General features: G+C 41.6%; 2 protein-coding genes and 1 pseudogene across 9 annotated transcripts in view; 1 reads left to right on the top strand and 2 right to left on the bottom strand.

Moving 5' to 3' along the window:
* Positions 1–21,382, top strand: part of NUSAP1 (nucleolar and spindle associated protein 1) — a 76,923-nt gene that overhangs the window by 18,325 nt on the left and 37,216 nt on the right. For 2 of the 5 annotated variants that reach the window (XM_038580109.1, XM_038580110.1), the window contains exon 3: positions 18,931–18,983. In XM_038580109.1, coding sequence (XP_038436037.1) covers positions 18,963–18,983 — 21 coding nt within the window. In that variant the 5' untranslated portion in view covers positions 18,931–18,962. Of the gene's footprint in view, positions 1–18,930; positions 18,984–20,250; positions 20,473–21,382 lie in introns of those variants that run through there. The other 3 variants (XM_038580108.1, XM_038580107.1, XM_038580111.1) reach the window with 3 other exon arrangements.
* LOC119866850 lies at positions 2–3,164 on the bottom strand (annotated as a pseudogene).
* On the bottom strand, positions 1,881–20,093 carry OIP5 (Opa interacting protein 5). Of its 4 annotated transcripts, none has more exons than XM_038580112.1 (5): positions 19,684–20,062; positions 19,367–19,433; positions 14,646–14,768; positions 10,221–10,302; positions 1,881–4,063 (listed from the first exon to the last, which is right to left on the bottom strand). In XM_038580112.1, the coding sequence occupies exons 1-5, from the start codon at positions 20,003–20,005 to the stop codon at positions 3,962–3,964; spliced, it is 696 nt and encodes a 231-aa protein (XP_038436040.1). In that variant the 5' UTR covers positions 20,006–20,062; the 3' UTR covers positions 1,881–3,961. The 4 variants fall into 4 exon arrangements, with proteins under 4 accessions (XP_038436040.1, XP_038436042.1, XP_038436043.1 ...); XM_038580113.1 differs by lacking the exon at positions 1,881–4,063 and adding an exon at positions 4,078–4,453 and having other exon boundaries at positions 19,684–20,055; XM_038580114.1 differs by lacking the exon at positions 14,646–14,768 and having other exon boundaries at positions 19,684–20,093.

Here is a 21,382-nt window from a genome sequence, read left to right on the forward strand (position 1 = left end):
ATTTCAATATGCAGTTTTATTCTTAGGACTACAGAATTTTGAAAATACTGTATTCAACATATACAATGCTAAATGGTATCACATTGGAGCAAAGTAGACAGTATCTTAATATAAATCATTGATGTTTGTTAGACTTTCATAGGAACTTTTTTTGTTTTTAAGATTTTATTTATTCGTGGGAGACAGAGAGGCAGGCTCCATGCAGGGGGCCCGATGTGGGACTCAACCCCAGCACACCAGGATCACACCCTGGGTATGAAAGCAAGCACTCCACCGTTGAGCCACCCAGGCGTCCCTCATAGGAACTCTTATACCACCCAAAGACTCCTTTAAAAGGGGAATTAAAAAGCCAACCATTTATAATATCAGTGTAACATTTATGGGAGACATAAAATCAAGACTGTAAATGCACATACATGCCTTTGACTTTCCCACTTTAGGACTCACTCTTACAGAAATACCAGTACAGATTTGCAAAGATAGGTACAAGGGTCCAATACAAGAATGGTTAGGTTTGGATACATTCACATCACTGAATCATACAGGTCTTAAATAAAATAGTTTGCATATGGGCTGGTGTGGAAAGTTGTGATATTTATTGTGTGAAAAGCAGAATACTGTGAAAGATAAAGCTTTGTTTTATGTCTAATACATGAACATCCACATGCATAGAAGATATTTTTTGAGCACCTAGTATGTGCTAAGCACTGCTGTAATTACATTAGATGTATTTCTTAATTTATTGAATCTTCACTACAGCCCTAGCTATTTTTTAAAGATTTAAGTAATCCCTACAGTCATTGTGGGGGCTGGAGATCAAGAGTCACATGGTCTTCTGAGCCAACCAGGCACCCCTGGCTTTTTTTTTTTTTTTTTTTTTTCTTTTAAACAGAATAAGCCTGAATTTCTCAAAAAAGCTTCATTTTTTAAAAAAGATTTATTCATGAGAGACACAGAGGCAGAGACAAAGGCAGAGGGAGAAGCAGGCTCCATGGAGGGAGCCTGACATGGGACTCAATCCCAAGTCTCCAGAATCTGGCCCTGGGCTGAAGGCAGCGCTAAACCGCTGAGCCACAGCTTGGGCTGCCCCAAGCTTCAGTTTTTAATTTAGCTTTCTGACGCTGTGCTTGTGCTTTCAACACTTTCACAATGATTTTCTGCTCCTCAATAAGGAAAGCATACTTGATCCCATCATGAACACATACATGGAACCGCCACCCTAGGCCCTGCCGACACATTTTCTCATTGTAGAGAACCTAATAAGAATTGCAGGTCTCACAGCATGTACTTAAAGTCGGCCTAGGCACATGCTACATGTGAATTTGGGGGCTTTCCCAATCTTCCTGGTATAAAGGTAAACGATTCTATCACCAGGGTGATTCTATCACCAGCCTAGTTTTGTTGGAGGCTGTATTGTAGGACAGCCTTTGATAGTATGTCAAATGCTGGGACCATTCTGAATGCCTGTGGATGCCGTCCTCCCCAAAAGGAAAAAACCAACCCTAGTTTTTTGTTTTGTTTTTTAAGATTTTATTTATTTGACAGAGCCAGAAAGCAAAGCAAGAAGCCTGATGCAATGTAGGGCTCGATCCCAGGACCCTGAAGTCATGACCTGAAGGGAGATGCTTAACCAACTGAGCCACCCAGGCACCCCAAAACCAGCCCTAGTTTTAATCCCTATTTTACAAGAAGTGTTGAAGTAAATTCTTCGTGTTCATGGCTAGTAAGATCCAAAACACATGTGAATAGAAATAATTTGGCTCTAGAGCTTCCCAGCATGCTATCCTATGCCTCTCAAAGATGGAAAGGGAAGTGTACTTTGCACCCTTTATTTTCTATTTATATCTGCAATTTTTTTTTCTAGAGTAAGCATTACTGTAATTTGTATTTAGGGGGAAAATATCTAAAGCCAGCCAGCTTAATTTGATGTTAAGTTTAAACATTTACTTTTTTTTTTTTTTTTTAAGATTTGAGAGAGAGCATGCCAGAGAAAGCATGAGCAGCGGGGAGAGGGAAAAGCAGGTTCCCAGCTGAGCAGGGAGCCGGAGATGGGGCTCAATCCCAGGACCCTGAGATCATGACCTGAGCCAAAGGCACATGTCAAGCATGTAATTTTCTATTGAACTCTCTGCCAAATCAGCAAGTCCAGAGATTACGAAAAATAGCTACATAAGAACATACCCACACACAAAAAAATCCCAGGATGATTTAATATAGTATTGATTTATTAGGTCCATTCTTTAGAAAATACGAGTTTTTCTAGTACTTGTTTCTTTTTAAGATTTTATTTATTTATTTATTCATGATAGACACAGAAACAGAGACATAGGCAGAGGGAGAAGCAGGCTCCCTATAGGGATCCCGATGCAGGACTCAATCCCAGGACCCTGAGATCACCTGAGTCGAAGGGAGACACTTAACCACTGAGCCACTCAGGTTCCCTCTGGTACTATTTGTTGCCAAAGATTTCACCCTTATTTATGGAATCAAATTTTGCAACTCAAAAGCATAGAGCAAATCAGAATTTTCTTGTTTAAAATATTTCTAAAGGGAAATGGCTTTATGCAATATAAAGTAGAAAGAATGGAAAGAACTTTAAAAATGGCTGCCAGCTACATCTGAACCAAGTCAACTTTTCTAGACACCACCACTTGGCTGTTTCTTATCTGGATTGGGCTCTTGCCAGCCCCTCAGTAGTCTGCTTGCTTTTCTGCCCCTATAAACCCCTTCTCCACAAGACAACCATAGCAAGGTTCTACAAAAGTGAAACCAAGGCTTCCATTGTTCTTGGGATAAAAACAAACATCCAGGGGGCATCTGAATGGCTCAGCAGAGGAGCATCTGCCTTCAGCTCAGGGTGTGATCTGGGGGGTCCCAGATGGAGTCCTGCATCCAGCTCCACATAGGGAGCCTGCTTCTCCCTCTGCCTGTCTCTGTGTCTCTCATGAATAAATCAATAAAATCTTAAACAACAACATCATCCAATAAGTCCTTGTACCCTCTGGTTTCTGGCCACTAGTTCACCTCCTGCAGGCCTTCTTTTAAGGGCCTCTCCACAGGTCCCCCTCCATTCCCTAATTAACTCCTAGTCTTTCAGACCACTGCTGAAATCCCACTTCCTCAGAGCAGCCTTTCCAACCCCAGGGGTCCGGTAGCTGCTTCATGTGCTGGTAGCTCTAGGTCTCTTTTCTTCAAAACCTTTACTATAGTAATAATTTCACATGTATTCATGTGGTTGTTTGAACGTCCACCTCTAATGAGATTAAAAGCTCTGTGCAGGTAGAGAGTGGCTCTTTTTGCTTACCTTTTATCCCCAAAGTTAGTAGACTTTTATTAAATGAATAATATGACAAGGTACTGAGTGTAAGTGGTATATAAAGCAAAATATGAAAAACAGCATTTTGGTGAATGTTTTATCATTTCTCTCATTATTACCTGGGTAGGCTCAGTTTAGAAATGAAAAGAGAAAGATAAATTGTATATTTTCCAGTTAACTTACTGAATATTACCTACAGAGTATGTTTGTACGTATATTGCATGTAAGAAAAAAAATGTTTTCTATCTTCATCATCACAACTGCTCCATGTAGGAATAAAGTAGTCAACATGAAATACAACTCTGTTTTCATAACAGCCGTATATCTTTATGTCAGACCATTTGCAGGACACTGCCTCTTAACCTACATTTGCAGTAAAATATGTATTCAGAAACAAACATTTATGAAATTGATAAGCTAAAATAAGTTCTTTTATTTATGATAGTCACACAGAGAGAGAGAGAGGCAGAGACATAGGCAGAGGGAGAAGCAGGCTCCATGCACCGGGAGCCCGACGTGGGATTCGATCCCGGGTCTCCAGGATCGCGCCCAGGGCCAAAGGCAGGCGCTAAACCACTGCGCCACCCTAAAATAAGTTCTTAAGGCAAATAGCTATGAAACCTGGGTAGGGGTTTCCTTTGTTTCTCATTTTCTAGACAAAGCTTCACAAATCATTTGGAAAATCAGCCTCAAGGTGAGAATAGAGTTCACATCTCTTCTTAGCCAATCTTTCTTCCTTGAGAACTCCTGTTGATGAAGACAGCAATAAGACCTGAACCTAGTTAAGCTTTATTTTTTTAAAATTTATTTATTTATGACAGTCACACACACACACACACACATACACAGAGAGAGAGAGAGAGAGAAAGAGAGAGAGAGAGAGAGAGGCAGAGACACAGGCAGAGGGAGAAGCAGGCTCCATGCACTGGGAGCCCGATGTGGGATTCGATCCCGGGTCTCCAGGATCGCGCCCTGGGCCAAAGGCAGGTGCCAAACCACTGCACCAACCAGGGATCCCCCTAGTTAAGCTTTAATCCTGGATCAGTTTTCTGGCTTGGGCTGGTCAGGAGTTCTTTCCTTCAGAATCTTCATCAGTGAATATAAACGAGTATGTGTTAACATTATCTTCTCTTTGAGCTGGGAAGAAAAATAAATCGGTATCAGGGCATCTTGAGCTTAATACTTATTTTGATGATTTTAGAAGCCACTTCAAATTTAAACCAGTGGTTGATAGCTGGTAATGTCTCAACACATTACATAAATATGCTTGTCCTATTTCTTTCTTTCTTTTTTAGATTTTATTTATTTATTAGAGAGAGAGAGAGAGAGGCAGAAACACAGGCAGAGGGAGAAGCAGGCTCCATGCAGGGAGCCCGACCTGGGACTCAATCCCTGGTCTCCAGGATCACGCCTGGGCTGAAGGGGGCACTAAACCGCTAAGCCACCAGGACTGCCCTATTTCTGAAAGAACTTTATGCAACAAACCTCAAGTGCCCAGTAAGATCCTCAGATACAAAGTTTCATGTGAAAAAAGACCAGCCACTGCTGAGCATCACTGCTTCTCCTCCTCCCTCCTTCCTACCCCTTATCGCCAGGTTTAAGTGCCAAATATTGGGAAGGAAGGAAGACAAGAAGAAGGTGGGGTAAGAAAGCTTGTGGAGAAGAACCTCAACTACTCTTCCTCTCCTTTTCTAGGGGCAAGAATCTAACTTTTTTTTTTCTTTGTTCACAGTAACAAATGCCTGTCTTCAAAAGTAGCCCTGGTTGTTGGGTTAGGAACTTGTGTTTGTGGTAATTAGGTTATTTTTGACAAGTTCTTTCACCTAAGAATAGCTATATCAGGAACCAAACTTAATGGTATTATTCAGCTTAGTAAATAAAGTTATCATGGAATACAGAATTATGGATAACAACCTTCTGTTGGGGATCCCTGGGTGGAGCAGCGGTTTGGCGCCTGCCTTTGGCCCAGGGCGCGATCCTGGAGACCCGGGATCGAATCCCACATCAGGCTCCCGGTGCATGAAGCCTGCTTCTCCCTCTGCCTGTGTCTCTGCCTCTCTCTTTCTCTCTCTGTGACTATCATAAATAAATAAATAAATAAATAAATAAATAAATAAATAAATAAATAAATAAAAACAACCTTCTGTTGAAGACAGGTTAACAACACCATCAACAATAAACCATAATTTGAACATAATTTGCACCATTCATAAAATCTGCTTTATATTATCATTTAAGACACAAGAATAATCCATATTCATTAGGAAATGCTGCTTAGGGACGCCTGAGTGGCTCAGCAGTTGAGCTTCTGCCTTTGGTTCAGGGCATGATCCTCGAGTTCTGGGATTGAGTCCCACACCAGGCTCCCAGCATTGAGCCTGCATCTCTCTCTGCCTAAGTCTCTGCCTCTCTGTCTCTCATGAATAAATAAATAAAATCTTAAAAAAAAAAATGCTGCTTAAATTAAAAAAGTAACTCTAGAGCCTCCCCTCCCCCCCCTTTTTAAGATTTTATTTATTTATTCATCAGAGACACAGACAGAGAGAGAGAGGCAGAGACAGTCAGAGGGAGAAGCCAGCTCCAAGCAGGGAGCCCAATGTGGAACTCGATACTGGGACCCCGGGACCACACCCTGAACCAAAGGCAGACGCTCAACTGCTGAGCCACCCTGGCATCCCTAGAGCCTCCCAGTCTAATTGCAGTACCATTGGATGTGGTGAATCATTTCTCTGTTGCCTTCAAGATTGTTTACTCTCCTCATTTTTACTATGATGTATTGGGGTATTATCTCTTCTGTGTTTATCCTATAAGTCCTTTGTGGACTTATTGAGGTTTTGGATATGTAAATTCAGGTTTTTCATCAAATTTGGGGTTTTTTCTACTATTATTTCTTTGAATATCTTTTCTACTTCTCTGTACTCCTTTTGGTATTTATTCTCTTTACCAAAAAATGTTTAGGTATGCCTGATGGTGTCCAAGAGGTCTCTTCAATTCACTTTCCTGCATTTTTTTTTCCCTTCAGTCTCATCAATTTGTCTTCAATTTGCTGATTCTTTCTTTGGGCAGCTCAAATCTGTTCTTGGGCCCCTCTAGTGAGTTTGTAATTTTAGTTATTGTACCTTTTTTTGTTGTTGTTATTGTGCTTTTCAACTCCAGGATTTCCAACCTTTTTCTTTTTTCTTTTTTTTTTTTTTTATAATTTCTAACTCTTTGTGGATATCCTGTATTTGATGAGATATTGTCATCATACCTTCCTTGACTTCTTTAAGCAGTTTCCTTTCGTTTTTTGGACATTTATAGTGGCTGCTTCAAAGGCTTTGTCTGCTAAGTCTAACATCTGGGCCCTTTCCTAGGCAGCTTTAGATGCCTGCTTTTTATCCTATTTATAAGTTATACTTTCTTCTTTGAGTGTTTTCTCGTTTTTTTTTTTGTTGTTGTTGTTGCAAACTGGACATCTTTTTTTTTTTTAGGTTTTTTTTTTTTTTTTTTTAGATTTTTTTCAGTAATCTCCACACCCAACATGGGGCTCGAGCTCACAAGCCAGAGATCAACAGTCACACACTCCACCAACTGAGCCAGCCAAGGTGCCCCACAAACTGGACATTTTAAGTAATATAGCCAACTGTGGATACTAAACACCCACTCTTCATCTTCTTATTGTCCTTTATTTATCTGTTTTCGTGAGCTGGCTAGACTATTTCACTGCTATCTACTTCCCCCACTGTAGGAGACCATGCTGCCAGTCCACAGAAAACAAAGCCTTGGGCAGGTGCGGTCACCTAGAGGACAGTGGGTTCAGCAAGCTGTCTTTCAATGTTGCCTTGGTCAATGTCAGGCTGTCAGCCTCTGCTGGCATCATACCCGAGCCTTCCCTAGTTCCTGGGCTGATTGCTCTCCAGGTTTTGACAATGCCCTGGGACATAAATTGTTCATCAGTCTAATCCAATTAAATTCAGGCCCCACCTTTGTAGGTTAGTCTTTTAAAAGACTGGTAGCCAGTCTTTTTGTTGTTGTTCTGATCCCAGGGGGGCTCTTCTTAGCTGTGTATTCTCTGATTCTGTCTGGTAAACTTCTAACTAATCTATGGTTTAGCTTGTTGCTCTCATGGAACTACCAGCTTCCTCTTAATTGCTTACCTCAAAATGTCCATTTTGGGCTGTACTCTTAGACTTGAATGTCCCCAAGCTTTGTTTCAAATAAAGTCAGTTCCCTTGAGTGGTAGGGGAGGGGGACACTTTGGAGTTCTGTTTTTACAATCTGCCTCTTAGCCCAGCTCCTCCCAACCTAGGGGCCAGTGTCTCTTGGAATGACACCCTTACTTTACAAGCAGAGTGCTGGGTATAGATGCCACTTGTCATCTTCTTGGCTTACCTCGGCCAGTGTGAGACCTCTGCTCTACATGCAAGCTGGGGCAAGAGTGAATGGGTTCCTAATACTTAGCTTGCTGTGCCTTTGATAGAACCTGTACCTACAAATGGCCTTTTTTTTTTTTTTTTTTTTTTTTTTTTTTATGATAGTCACAGAGAGAGAGAGAGAGGCAGAGACATAGGCAGAGGGAGAAGCAGGTTCCATGCACCAGGAGCCCGATGTGGGATTCGATCCCGGGTCTCCAGGATCGCACCCTGCAAATGGCCATTTTTGACTGGAATAGAGCTTTTGATGAGAATTACTGATGCCTGCCACTCCTGGAAGATATCACAGCCCTCAACTGAGAGCTATGGCAAAAGGGATCCCTGTGTTCTTGGCTACAGCAGCCCAGATAGAGCCTCCTGCCCTCTCTCTAAGGTAGAGAGGTATGAGAGGCAGTGAGCAGGCTGTGGCACAAATACCACAGGCTTTCACTGTTCTTACTGAGGTTAAATGTGTTCTTTTTTTTTTTTAAAGATTTTATTTATTTATTCATGAGAGACACACACACACACAGAGAGAGAGAGAGAGGCAGAGACACAGAGGGAGAAGCAGGCTCAATGTGGGATCGATGTGGGACTCGATCCCAGACCCCAGAATCACGCCCTGGGCTGAAGGCGGCGCTAAACTGCTGAGCTACCTGGGCTGCCCTAAATATATTTTCTAAAGTAAGTATCTCTTCATTTGCTTTATTCCTTGAAGAACATTTCCTACAGACTTAAAATGGTTGGGTTTTTTTGTAATTTTATTCAGTTATGGCAGTTTTGCTGGGGGTGGGGGAAGGAGGTCCATGGAGCTCCTCTGGCTGCCATTCCAGAAGTTATCTCCCACAGGAGTGAAAAGTTACTGACCCCCCTCATCAACTTTGTTGCTTAGAGCAAAGGTTAGCTAACTGTGACTGCCCATTTATATCAAGTTTTGCTGCAACACAGCCACACCCACTTGTTTATAATACTGTCTGTGGCTGCTTCTGCACTGCAATGGTACAGTTGAGCACTTGAGAATGGTCACAAAGCTTAAAATATTTGTCATCTGGTCATTTATAGAAAAAGTTGCCAACACCTTGCTTAGAGCATGGTTTCATAAGCTTAGTTAGCTATGCAAAACAACACCCTCAAAAATCACTCTTTCCTTGTCCTAAAAGATTCTTAAACTTTAAAAAAAAACAAAAACAAAAAACACCACTGGTTACAAAATGTATAATTAGCAAGGAGTAATATATTAACAATACTAAAAACAAAATGAACGATAAATTCTCAGGTTGGTCTTCTGAGCTTAAGTTATAGCCAAATTTCCACTCAGAATGCATCAGTAAGCTACCGAAACAAAGTTGCTTTTTTCAACTTCAAAACCATCAACAGCTAGAAAACTCATTTAAATAAGAATTCCTAATGATTGTTTCACCACTCTTTCCTGAGACATCTAAACAAGAAGTGCTGTGGAAAGGACAGATCTGGGGCACCAAGTTGGCTCCTTTGGAGGAGCCTGTGACTCCTGATTTGGGGTTATAAATTCAAGCCCCATGTTGGGTGCCAACTATTTAAAAATAAAATCTTTAGGGGCACCTGGGTGGCTCAGTGGTTGAGCATCTGCCTTTGGCTCAGGTCGTGATCCCAGGATCCTGGGATCAAGTACCATTTCTAGCTCCCCGCAAGGAGTCTGCTCCCTTCTGCCTATGTCTCTCTGCCTCTCTCTCTCCGTGTCTCTCATGAATAAATATATAAAATCTTTTTTTTTAATTTAAAAGTAAAAATAAAATCTTTAAAAAAGAGAGAGAGAAAAAGGACAGATCTATGAAAGGTGCAATATCCATTCCCAGCAGAGGAGAGTAGTATAGGAAATACAGGATCTAAGCAGCTTTCTTCCTCCTCCTGAACTGGACCTTACAATATTTGGTTTTGTGTCACAAATTCAATAAGAAATGCCAAACCAGGTATAAAGGATTATTGGAGTATTATACCATGTCATCACCACCAAATTCACTGGAATAAACTGCCAGGAGTTGTCTATACAGGCATACCTCATTTTATTGTGCTTTGCTTCATCACAAAGATCCATGTTTTTTATAAGCTGAAGGTTTGTGGCAACCTTGTGGGAGAAAGTCTATTGGCATCGTTTTTCCAACAGCATTTGCTCACTTCATGGCTCTGTCACATTTTGGCAACTCTCAGAATATTTCAAACTTTTCAATATTATTATATTTATTAGAGTGATCACTAATCAACAATTACAACTTCCTGAAAGCTCAGATAATGGTCAGCATTTTTAGCAATGAAGTATTTTTTAATTAAGGTATGTACATTATTTTAGACACTTAAGTAGACTACAGTATAGTATAGTGTAAACATAACTTTTATATATGGTGGGAAACCAAAATAATAATTTGACTTGTTTTTATTATGGTATTTGTTTTATTGAAGTGGTCTGGAACTGAACCCACAATATCTCTGAGGTATGCCTATATTAAAGGAAACATACAATCACCATGAAATTTTACCTCTGTAACCTTTTCTGGTAGAGACAAGTTGTCAATATCCATCTCAGATGCATTTACTATGGCTTTTGTTTTTAAGAGATAGCTGGATAGAAAATATACAGAGAAAATATTAGTATCAGTTAAGATGATCAATGAACCAAACTTGTCCTCTAAAGCAATGTCAGGCAAAGACAACCTTCTTACAGATTTGTTTCAACATTTGTATTGCATTTTGTAGGAAAAACAAATTCTCAGTTAAGAAATCATTAGAGACCGTCTCATCTTACCCCTTGCCAGCCGGGAATACATAAGACAAAATTATCCCACAACAAATTAAACACAAAAACAAGGGTCCTATGAATAACTAAACTGTATAGCAGTTAGAAGAAAAGTAATCATATGGTAACAAACACTGTTGTTTGCCTACCCAGTAGCCATTCCTAACTTCTTTCTTGCAACGGAACCCAGATTTTGTTTAGGACAGGAGTATGCTCAATCCCAGGAGATGACTCATAACTATTTTAAACCAAGTGTGGCAATCTTATTCCCTCCTGACACATATCTGCTTTCCTACCTTAAGGCAATCATGTTACATAGTTCTGGCCAATAATAAGGACATTTCTGATGATAAAATAGAGACCATTCCCTGTGTTTCCACTTCCCATATCCGCTTCCTTCTGGTTGGAGATGCTATTGTCCATGGATGCAATGCTTATGATTGCAGCAGCAGCCAAGAGAAAAAGGCCAAGAGAACCAGAGATGCTGATCCAGAGCCCAAATGTGGCTGAGCCACTAGAAGACTCCTGGAGCGGCCAATCACTCCACCCCTTACTTATTGAAGCCACTGTCAGTAAGGTTTTCTTCTTCTTCTTTTTAAAGGTTTTATTTATTCATGAGACACACAGATAGAGGCAGAGACACAGGCAGGGAGAGAAGCAGGCTCCATGCAGGGCGCCAGACGTGGGACTCGATCCTGGGACTCCAGGATCACGCCCTAGGCCAAAGGCAGGTGCTAGCTAAATCGCTGAGCCACCCAGAGATTCCCAAGAAACTCTTAATCATAGGTAACAAACTAAGGGTTGCTGGAGAGGAGGGGAGTGGGGGGATGGGGTACCCAGCCATCCAGGTGTCCCAGGTTTTCTTTTACCAGCAAACAAATTCATTCTGATTAACAAAGATAGATTATCTTCCCAGACTCATGCTATACTTTCCTAATTGCTACTTAATCAAAAAGAATATACGAACCTTAGGGTCTCAACTCCTCATTTTTAAAGATTAAGAAATTACTTAAAATCCTATTATACTTTAAAAACGTACATTAAAAATTTTTTTTTGTTATGAAAAACTTAACTTCCCTAAGCAAAAATTCAATTACAGCTCAGCTGGAACAAGTACTTAGAACTGTTTTTAAAGAGGATTTGAGGGCAGCCCGGATGGCTCAGCAGTTTAGCGCCGACTTCAGCCCAGGGCATGATCCTGGAGTCCTGAGATCGAGTCCTGCATTGGGCTCCCCGCATGGAGCCTGCTTCTCCCTCTGCTGGTGTCTCTGTCTCTGTCTCTGTCTCTCTCCTTCTCTCTCTCTGTTTCTCATGAATAAATAAAATCTTAAAAAAAATAGAGGATTTGAGGTTACTAATAACACACATTTAGAAATACTTTTCCCTAATAAGACAAAATCAGAGAGGGAGAGAAACCATAAGAAACTTTTTTTTTTTTTAAGATTTTATTTATTTATTCATGAAAGACACAGAGGAGAGAGAGGCAGAGACACAGGCAGAGGGAGAAGCAGGCTCCGTACAGGGAGCCCAACGTGGGACTCGATCCTAGGACTCCAGGATCACGCCCTGGGCCAAAGGCAGGCACTAAACCACTAAGCCAGCCAGGGATTCCCCTCTTTTTTTTTTTTTTTTTTTAAGGATTTTATTTATTTATTCATGAAAGACACAGAGAGAGGCAGAGACACAGGCAGAGGGAGAAGCAGGCTCCATGCAGGGCGCCAGACATGGGACTCGATCCTAGGACTCCAGGATCACGCCCTAGGCCAAAGGCAGGTGCTAAATCGCTGAGCCACCCAGAGATTCCCAAGAAACTCTTAATCATAGGTAACAAACTAAGGGTTGCTGGAGAAGAGGGGAGTTGGGGGATGGGGTAACTGGGTGATGGATGCAACTGATGAACCACTAAATTCTACCCCTGAAACCAATAATACATTTTGTTAATTGAATTTAAATTAAAAATAAACTTTATATTTCAAAAACAAAAAATATTTTTCCCCTCTTTAAACTTAATTCTAGAAATTATTTAAGAAAAAATTAGAAATTAATAAATTATCAATCCCATTCAAGTATATTTCCTGTTGAAAATCTGCAGTGAAAGAAAAAATTGCAGTGAAGAACAAAGTGTATACCTAATACACTTTGAACAACCTTATGAATAAAAAAGACCATTGTTATTTATGGGTTTTATTATTTAGTCATATATAGCTCAGCTAGAAACACTGATCTAAGCACATTAGAGAAAATGTTTAATGAAACAAAAATGAGCTTTGGAGTTAAGACACAGATGAAAATCTTAGCTCTCCACCTGAGTCCCAGTTTTCTCATATAAAGGACTTAGTGAGGGATGCCTGGGTGGCTCAGCGGTTGGGTACCTGCCTTTGGCTCAGGTTGTGGTCGTGGGATCCAGGATCGAGTCCCACATCGGGCTCCCTGAATGGAGCCTGCTTCTTCTCTGCCTGTGTCTCTGCCCCTCTCTCTGTCTGTGTCTCTCATGAATAAATAAATAAAATCTTAAAAAAAAAAAAAAAAAAAAAAGGACTCAGTGAGGTAAGAATAATGCTTGGCACAAACTAGCTCATCAATCCCTGTTTTTGTTTTTTTTTTGGTTTAATGGTCAAGTAAAAACTATGATAGATGTTTCAGTTTGTTATAAAAAAGAAAAAAGCTGGGGATCCATGGGTGGCTTAGCGGTTTAGCGCCTGCCTTAGGCCCAGGGTGTGATCCTGAAGTCCTGGGATCGAGTCCCACATCGGGCTCCCTGCATGGAGCCTGCTTCTCCCTCTGCCTGTGTCTCTGCCCCTCTCTCTCTCTGTGTGGCTCTAATGAATAAATAAATAAAATCTTTAAAATATAAAAAAATAAAAAACAAAAAAGCTCAAGTGACAGGAAGATAAAGATCCAAAGTACTACATAAGAAGGAACAAGAAGTACAATACATTATTTTTCTATTAGGCCACGTCATTTTTTACTTTTTTGGGGTATCTATCTGCTTTATTCTTTTCTGCAGACAAGATTTCACTGCATCTACATGCATAATACAGAAAATAGCTACCTTAAACCTAGAGCTTTCATTTCCCAACTTCAGCACCAGTACCATCTACAAGTGACCAGTGTCTCTGGGTCCTTATTTCAAACCTAGAGTAGAAAGCCTAACTGGCTTAGCTTAGGTCAAGTATTCATTCTTGATCCCATCACCTGAGAGTAGTATCACACATGATAAAAAACATGGCCACAAGGTCCCACTCTATGGGGAAAAAAAATAGGGGCTGGGCACAAGCCCAGTAAGTATCTATTACAATATTATTTTGCAAAAACCTACGTTCCAGAAATTTCTGTAACAAAAGAACACCCTCTCATTTATCCCATGGTATGCTTATTAAAACATCTAAGACATCTAAAATGAGCATAATGTCATGAACTATATTTTGGCCCAACTGACCTTCTTTTTGAGTAATAGTGCCTTGCTGTAGCACTTTTTTGGTACAAGTATTCTACCTTTTCTAGAAGCTCTTTTAAAATGTATTGAGGGCAGCCCAGGTGGCTCAGCGGTTTAGTGCCACCTTCAGCTCAGAGCCTGATCCTGGAGACCTGGGATCGAGTCCCATGTCAGGGAACCTGCTTCTCCCTCTGCCTGTGTCTCTGTCTCTGTCTCTGTCTCTCTCTCTCTCTCTCTGTGTCTCTCATGAATAAATAAAAATCTTTAAAAAAAATATTCTTATAAATGAATGAATGAATGAATGAATGAATGAAGGGACGCCTGGGTGGCTCAGCAGTTTAGCGCCTGCCTTAGGCCCAGGGTGTGATCCTGGAGTCCCGGGATCGAGTCCTACGTCAGGCTCCCTGCATGGAGCCTGCTTCTCCCTCTGCCTGTGTCTCTGCCTCTCTCTCTCTCTCTCTCTGTGTATCCCATGAATAAATAAATAAAATCTTTAAAAAATAAAAATAAAATGTATTTGATAGGGATGCCTGGGTGGCTCAGCGGTTGAGAGTTTGCCTTCGGCTCAGGGTATAAACCTGGGGTCTGGGATCAGAGTCCCACATTGGGCTCCTTGTGTGGAGTTTGCTTTTCCCTCTGCCTATGTCTCTGCCTCTCTCACTCTCTCCCTGTCTCTCGTGCATAGATATTTTTAAAAAATGTATTTGATAAAGAATATCTAAGTCTACTCACCATACCATTTCATCACTGGAAAGGCAAAAGTGACCTCTCAAGGCAGCCAGAGCAGCATGGGTAGAATACAAATGGAAACCAATGGGAACACCACAGGAATTACAGAATAAAAGGTTGTAAGTGCTGGAATGAAAAACAGAATGTGGGTATGAAAATCAGAGAAGAAATATAAAATAACCAGTCTCTGAAACCAGTTCCCCTAAAAACTGCGCTTTAATAGGACTGAAACCGAAGAAATGGGATCATATTCAAGAAAGGTTAACTCAGCCTTCAATATAATTACATCCTAGATTCTTAGGGATGTCCAACTGTCACTTATAGTATAATCCACATTTGAAAAGCAGAAAAAGAGCTAACTAATCATATTAACATTTAAACATATAAAACTACACATGGGGCAGCCCCGGTGGCGCAGCGGTTTAGCGCCGCCTGCAGCCGAGGGCATGATCCTGGAGTCCCGGGATCGAGTCCCACGTCAGGCTCTCTGCATGGAGCCTGCTTCTCCCTCTGCCTGTGTCTCTGTCTCTCTCTCTCTCTGCATCTCTATCAATAAATAAATAAATAAAATTTAAAAAAATAAATAAATAAATAAAACTACACATGACCATATAAATTAGCTACCATTAAACCACTTTCTAAATTGAGAAAAATAATCAAGTTGGAGTTTACTAAACAATTTATTGGGCAGCCCCAGTGGCCTAGTGGTTTAGCGCCACCTCCAGCCCGGGGTGTGATTCTAGAGACTGGGGATCAAGTCCCACATCAGGCTCCCTGCATGGAGCCTGCTTCTCCCTCTGCCTGTGTCTCCGCCTCTCTCTCTCTCTCTCTCTCTGTGTCTGTCATGAATAAATAAATAAATAACCTTTTATTTTTTTTTTTTTTTTTTTTTTAATAAATAACCTTTTAAAAAAATTTATTAATAGAACACAAATCAGAATTTTTCTCTTGCATATGTAAAAAAAAAAAAAAAAATCCAGACAAAATGCCAAAAGAGAAAAAAGAAAAGAAATCCTATTACTCTAGCATGTCATCTATTTCCTTTCCTTTTTTTTTTTTTTAAACATTTTATTTATTTATTCATGAGAGACACACAGAGAGAGAGAGAGGCAGAGACACAGGCAGAGGGAGAAGCAGGCTCCATGCAGGGAGCCTGACATGGGACTCGATCCCAGGGCTCCAGGATCAGGCCGAGGGCTGCACTAAACCACTGAGCCATCTGGGCTGCCCAATTTCCTTTTCTTTTATCTGAAAGATACTGGATGAGGAAATAGGTAATGATTCTAGTTACACCACTTGGGTAAGTCACTCACCATATTTGCTGGTACATAAGACATATCCAAATACTGCAGAGAAATATTTTAAGAAAAAATTAACTATGTTTCATCAGGCATGTACTGAAAACTATATGTATGTATGTATGTATTCATTCATTCATTCTCTGTCCCCAATATGGGGTTCAAACTCATGACCCTGAGATCAAGAATTGCATGCTCTTCCAACTGAGTCAGCCAGGCACCCTCTGAAAACAATTTTGAAGTGGTTTGGTAAGGGAGAAAATTATTTGTATAAATATAATACACTATACAGAAAAACTGCACTAACAGCATAAAAATCACATGACTATAAAGAAAAATATTTCTTGTCAATGGATATAAAAAAAAAAACCCCAAGCAACACAACATCTCAAATTCATTGGTAAATTAAGTCCTATTCCACACATGTAGAACTGTATTTTTGTGAATATGGTAACCAAAAAGCAAGCCATGAAATAAAGTTGCATTAATTTGAATGAATTCCTATGTAGGAATAATGGTATCAGACAAAGCACAGTACCTACAGAAAAATGTCTGATAGATACTAATATATGGCACAGGGCAAAATGTGAAAAAAAAAATTCCAAAATTCTGCTTATGTGTACAATATAAAATATTTCAATGAATATTAGTCTAATGGGTCACAATTCCTTCAAAAATGAAGATTTGCATTACCACACCAGGTAAAGAACTATGACTAGCTGAGTGTTTGCTAAAGGCATAAGGCATAAGGCATACAGATGGGTAGTGGAAGAAGGTAGTTATAAATATCAGCTCTGACCAGGTGACCGGTTACAGAAATGAGGACTGTAACTGTCATGAGTATTTCTTCCTTGCTTTGTTATGAGTAGGTCTGTGTGTCGGTTTATCTCTGTTCTTCGCTTATTCCCTTACTATATAAATAAGATCATACTTTGTATCATACTATATCATTCTATTTAAGTATTATTGATTTTAGGGACACCTGGGTAGCTCAGCAGTTGAGCATCTGCCTTCAGCTCAGACGTGATCCCAGCTCCGGGGATCAAAATCGAGTCCCACATCGGGCTCCCTGCAAGGAGCCCACTCCTCCCTCTGCCTATGTCTCTGCCCCTCTCTCTGTCTTTCATAAATAATAAAATCTTTAAAAAAAATGTTTAAGTACTATTGATTTTGTATCACAGTATTTAAGTTATGAGAGATCAAGGAGAAATGTAAACATTACTTAAGGACTTTATTTCCTTTTCCAGAGAAGGGGTTAGTGTGTTTTCAGTTGTATGTAGGATAGTTGTAACATGTTAGACAGAATTATGACTTTGTTATTGTCTTTAAGACTTTATTATTTATTTATTTATTTAATTTATTTATTTATTCACGAGACACACATACACACACACACACACACACACACACACAGAGGTAGAGACACAGGCAGAGGGAGAAGCAGGCTCCATGCAGGGAGCCTGATGTGGGACTCGATCCCAGGTCTCCAGAATCAGGCCCTGGGCCGAATGCGGCACCAAACCACTGAGCCACCTGGGCTGCCCTTGTTATTGTCTTTATTTGGAGATTAAGTTATAATTTTAGGAGATACATGTGGGTGCCAGGTTAACAAGTGATGGTTACATTTTATGTGTCCACTTGACTAGGCCACATGGTACCCACTCTGAATGTGTGAGTGTTTTTGAATGAGATTAATATTTGAATCAGTACACTAAGGAAAGCAGAATTTCCCCATTTGAGTGACCTTCATCTAATTAACTGAAGGTCTGAATAGAACAAAAAAGGTGAGAGTAAGGGGAAACTCCTCTTGACTAATTGCTTTAAGTTAAGCCATTTTTTACTCCCTGCCTTTGAACTTGAACTGAAATGTAGGCTCTTCTCTGGTCTAGAGCCTTCTGGCTTTTGGATTGGAACTTACAATTTTGGCTCTCCCACAGACTTGGACCAGGTCTAAACCACTGACTCTTCTGTGTTTCCAGCTTACCAAATACAGCTCTTGGGACTTCTCACCCTCCATAATCACTTGAACCATTTCCTGATAATACATCTCTTCCTGCCAAATCCCATGGCTCTCCTAATTCTAAAAGTACACAAACACATGAGAATTTCCCTCCAGTGTTTTACAAACTATCTAGATTAGTACCGTCCAACAGAGACATAATGAGAGCCACATAAGTAATTTAAAATTTTCTATTAGTCTTGTTAACAAATTCAAAAGCAACAGGTGAAATTAGTTTTCATACATTTTAGACTACCCAATATATCAAAAATATCATTTCACCATATAAATATTTATTTTATTATTATTTTTTAAGATTTTATTTATTCATGAGAGACAGAGCGAGAGGCAGAGACACAGGCAGAGGGAGAAGCAGGCTCCATGCAGGGAGCCCAATGTAGGACTGGATCCCAGGACTCCAGGATCATGCCCTGAGCCAAAGGCAGGCGCTTTAATCACTGAGCCACCCAGGCGTCCCATAAATATTTTTAAACTGTTATTTTTTTTGTATCAAGTTTCAAAATCCAGTGTGTATTTTGCACTCACAGTATTTCTCAATTCAGGATGGCCATATTTTAAGTGTTCAACAGCTATATGTGGCTAATGGTTACAGTATTTGACAGCATGTGTCTACATGCATTATCCTATTCTACGAAAGATATTTGGAGAGCTCCTGCGTCTGGCCCCAAATGACCCAATTCCAAGCAAGCCACCACTCTTTTTCACCCAATACCCTTTGGGTGGAAAGAGGACACTCTGGCATGGATACTAAGTAAAGCAACTAAAAATTCCTGTAACTTATTTAACCCTAAAACTGAACAGAACTGTGGTCAGAATGTTCTGCTGTTAAGCCAACACTCAAAATCGAGGAGCCTTGTAATACTATATTCATTGAATATTTTATGGTCACTTGGAGATCAAAGCACAGACTAAATGCAAAGTTTACCGGCAGTATTCAAGTACATAACATTCAACTTGTGTTCTTCCCCAGGTTCCCTGGATTCCAAAAGAATTAGTCCTACCATGGCTTATTACAAACTCCAGGTAAAATGCAAATTTAAAAGTCCTAGTTATTTCAAAGGATTGTATTTTATAGTGATTCTCACTACACAGCAAAAGGTACTTTTCTCCCTTTGCCCATACTAGACACAACTTTCTTAGCCTTACTTCATTTGCACAAGCCACTAGAGATGTGGCCCTCAGAAAGATCTTAAAATCTACACACAAACACAACCTTTCCATTTCATTAATACATCAAGTTCCTACAAAGTCTCAAACAGGTAAAAGAAACATCCTTCAAACAGAGTAAGGACTGAATAAAGTTTTCCTCTAGCGCAAATAAGAACTATTTTCCCCTTCTACATGTCGGTTCTAGGCTCCTCAGTCTTACTGAGGGACTAGAAACCAATCGAGATCTCAGTACATACCTGCCTTTGAGCAAACCTTCAATGCCAACTAGGAAGGGAGCGTCCAAAACCACGTTATTTGTGGCTCCTAAGAAGACAAACAGGGGTCAGATGGAGTACCTGTGAAGCCTTGAAAGGGAAAACCTACCAGCTACAGGTAGACTCATCGTGGCCACAAAAATCATGAAAAGTTGCCACCACCCCTGCCAGGCAATGGGGTTAATTTCCTTCCAAATCTTCACCCTGGTTTTCACCACCCGCTCTGGACCATCCCGTGAGAGAGAGGGAACCCCCGCTCTGGCCCTCCTCCACCTCCCTCAGGCTCCGCCCCCACTCACTGGAGAAGACCACGGCCCCGAGGGACCGCGACAGGTCCCAGGCGAGGTGCACAGAGTCAGCGAGCACGGCGTGGCACTGTGCGCATTGGAACACGGCGCACCTCTCGGGCTGCAGCCACGACGGCAGCCGCGGGCCGGACGGCAGCTTCTCCGCACCTAGGCCCGCGGGGCCAAGCGGCGAGGACCCGTTCACTACCTGCGTGTCCCACTCCATAGAAGTCGTACAAGAAGATTCGTCAGTTGTCTTCTTAGCGCCGTCACAAAAGTCACCCCGCGGCAGCTTTGCAGATGGCAAACGGTGCCGCCGCGGCCGAGCGGCCATTTTCCCGCAGCCCGCGCCTCCGCTTCAAACACGCACCTGGCCCCGCCCAAGCACAATTCCTGCATCCTCATTGGACGTCGTGAGCCCGGCGCTCCGCCCCGCCCCACTGCCTGGACACGCCCTTCGGCGCCCAAGCGTTGTTGGGGGGTGGGGGGAAACTTGCGGCTGATGGGTGGAGCATCGTTGTTTCTATTGGTCAGCGCCGGGAAACCCCGCCTTCACGGCATTTTTAACCAATAGCAGTGCAGTATTTTCAATTTAAACTCTCTATAAAGCTCGGTTTGGCCAACGCTCTCCGTGGCGCCCGAGTTTTGAACTGCTTTGCTGTGTTTGGGGTACCCGTCCTCTGCGTGGTCGCCTGGATGCAGCTCGCCATGGCCATACCCTCCCTTGAGGAGCTTGACTCCTTCAAGTACAGCGACCTGCAGAACTTGGCCAAGAGTCTCGGCCTCCGGGCTAACCTGAGGGTACGAAGCGGGTAACGGGCGGGGCATTAAGGGCGGCCTCTGGGAGACCTGGTGGGAAAGGACTGAACGGGAGCCCGCTCCGCCCCGGGCGGACGGAGCTAGCTGTCCCTCCGACTACGCAAAACGGAGAGGAGGCCATAGTATCCGCCTTATTTTGAGGCTGACTTTTCTGGGGGATCACATAGGCCTTGACTTAAAAAAGGTTTGTTTGGTTTGGCTTTATTAGAAGTACTCCGGAGTTAATCTAGGAAATGCAGGCTCAGGGATGCTGTGTCTAATTCAGGTTGTTAGGCGGTCGCGGAAATCATTGTCTTGGCTTTTGGAAAAATCGGAACAGCAACAATTCTGTGAATTGTAAATGAGCCCCAAACCCCTTAATACTCAATTGGAGGACCTGGAGGAAAGGATGACTTTTTTAGAGGACCACCGCGTGGAGAAGTTTTTATAACGCAGCCCTGACCTAGAATTGATCGTTATTTTGTTATTACCATTGTGCTAGTGTTCTGTTTCAGAACTGGTAAGGCCTTTGACTCCGACGCTGCAAAACGTTGAGGGGAAAATGTGGGGATGCAATTTGGAATTGGGGCCTATATGTTCTTTAGTGGAGTTTTCCCACAGAATACTTACGGGTACTCTGGAGGTGTGCTCTGCAGGGCGTGGTATGTACACTGCGTAATGCCTAAATCAGGCATTACAAATGTTTTTAAGAGATTTTAAAAAAACTAATCAGTGCCCAGGTACCTGTTAGGGCTTATAGTAAAGGAGTGTCTTTGGAGGTAAGATTTTATTTATTCATGAGAGTCGCAGAGACCTAGGCAGAGAGAGAAGCAGGCTCCCTGTGGGGAGCCTGATGCGGGACTGGATCCCAGGACCCCCATCACCACCTGAGCCAAAGGCGGACGGTCAAGCA

The sequence above is a fragment of the Canis lupus genome, chromosome 30 (genome assembly GCF_011100685.1).
Source record: "Canis lupus familiaris isolate Mischka breed German Shepherd chromosome 30, alternate assembly UU_Cfam_GSD_1.0, whole genome shotgun sequence".
NCBI classification, from domain to species: domain Eukaryota; kingdom Metazoa; phylum Chordata; class Mammalia; order Carnivora; family Canidae; genus Canis; species Canis lupus.

Bases quoted from the DNA above. Each gene is read 5' to 3' on its own strand.
- OIP5 (XM_038580112.1), bottom strand. From the start codon at position 20,005: ATGGCCGCTCGGCCGCGGCGGCACCGTTTGCCATCTGCAAAGCTGCCG. The intron at 14,769-19,366 runs GTATGTACTGAG...TTTTCATTCCAG, and splicing joins GAAGGTTTGCTCAAAGGCAG to CACTTACAACCTTTTATTCT. The intron at 4,064-10,220 runs GTAAAATTTCAT...CTTCATCAACAG, and splicing joins TACCAGAAAAGGTTACAGAG to GAGTTCTCAAGGAAGAAAGA.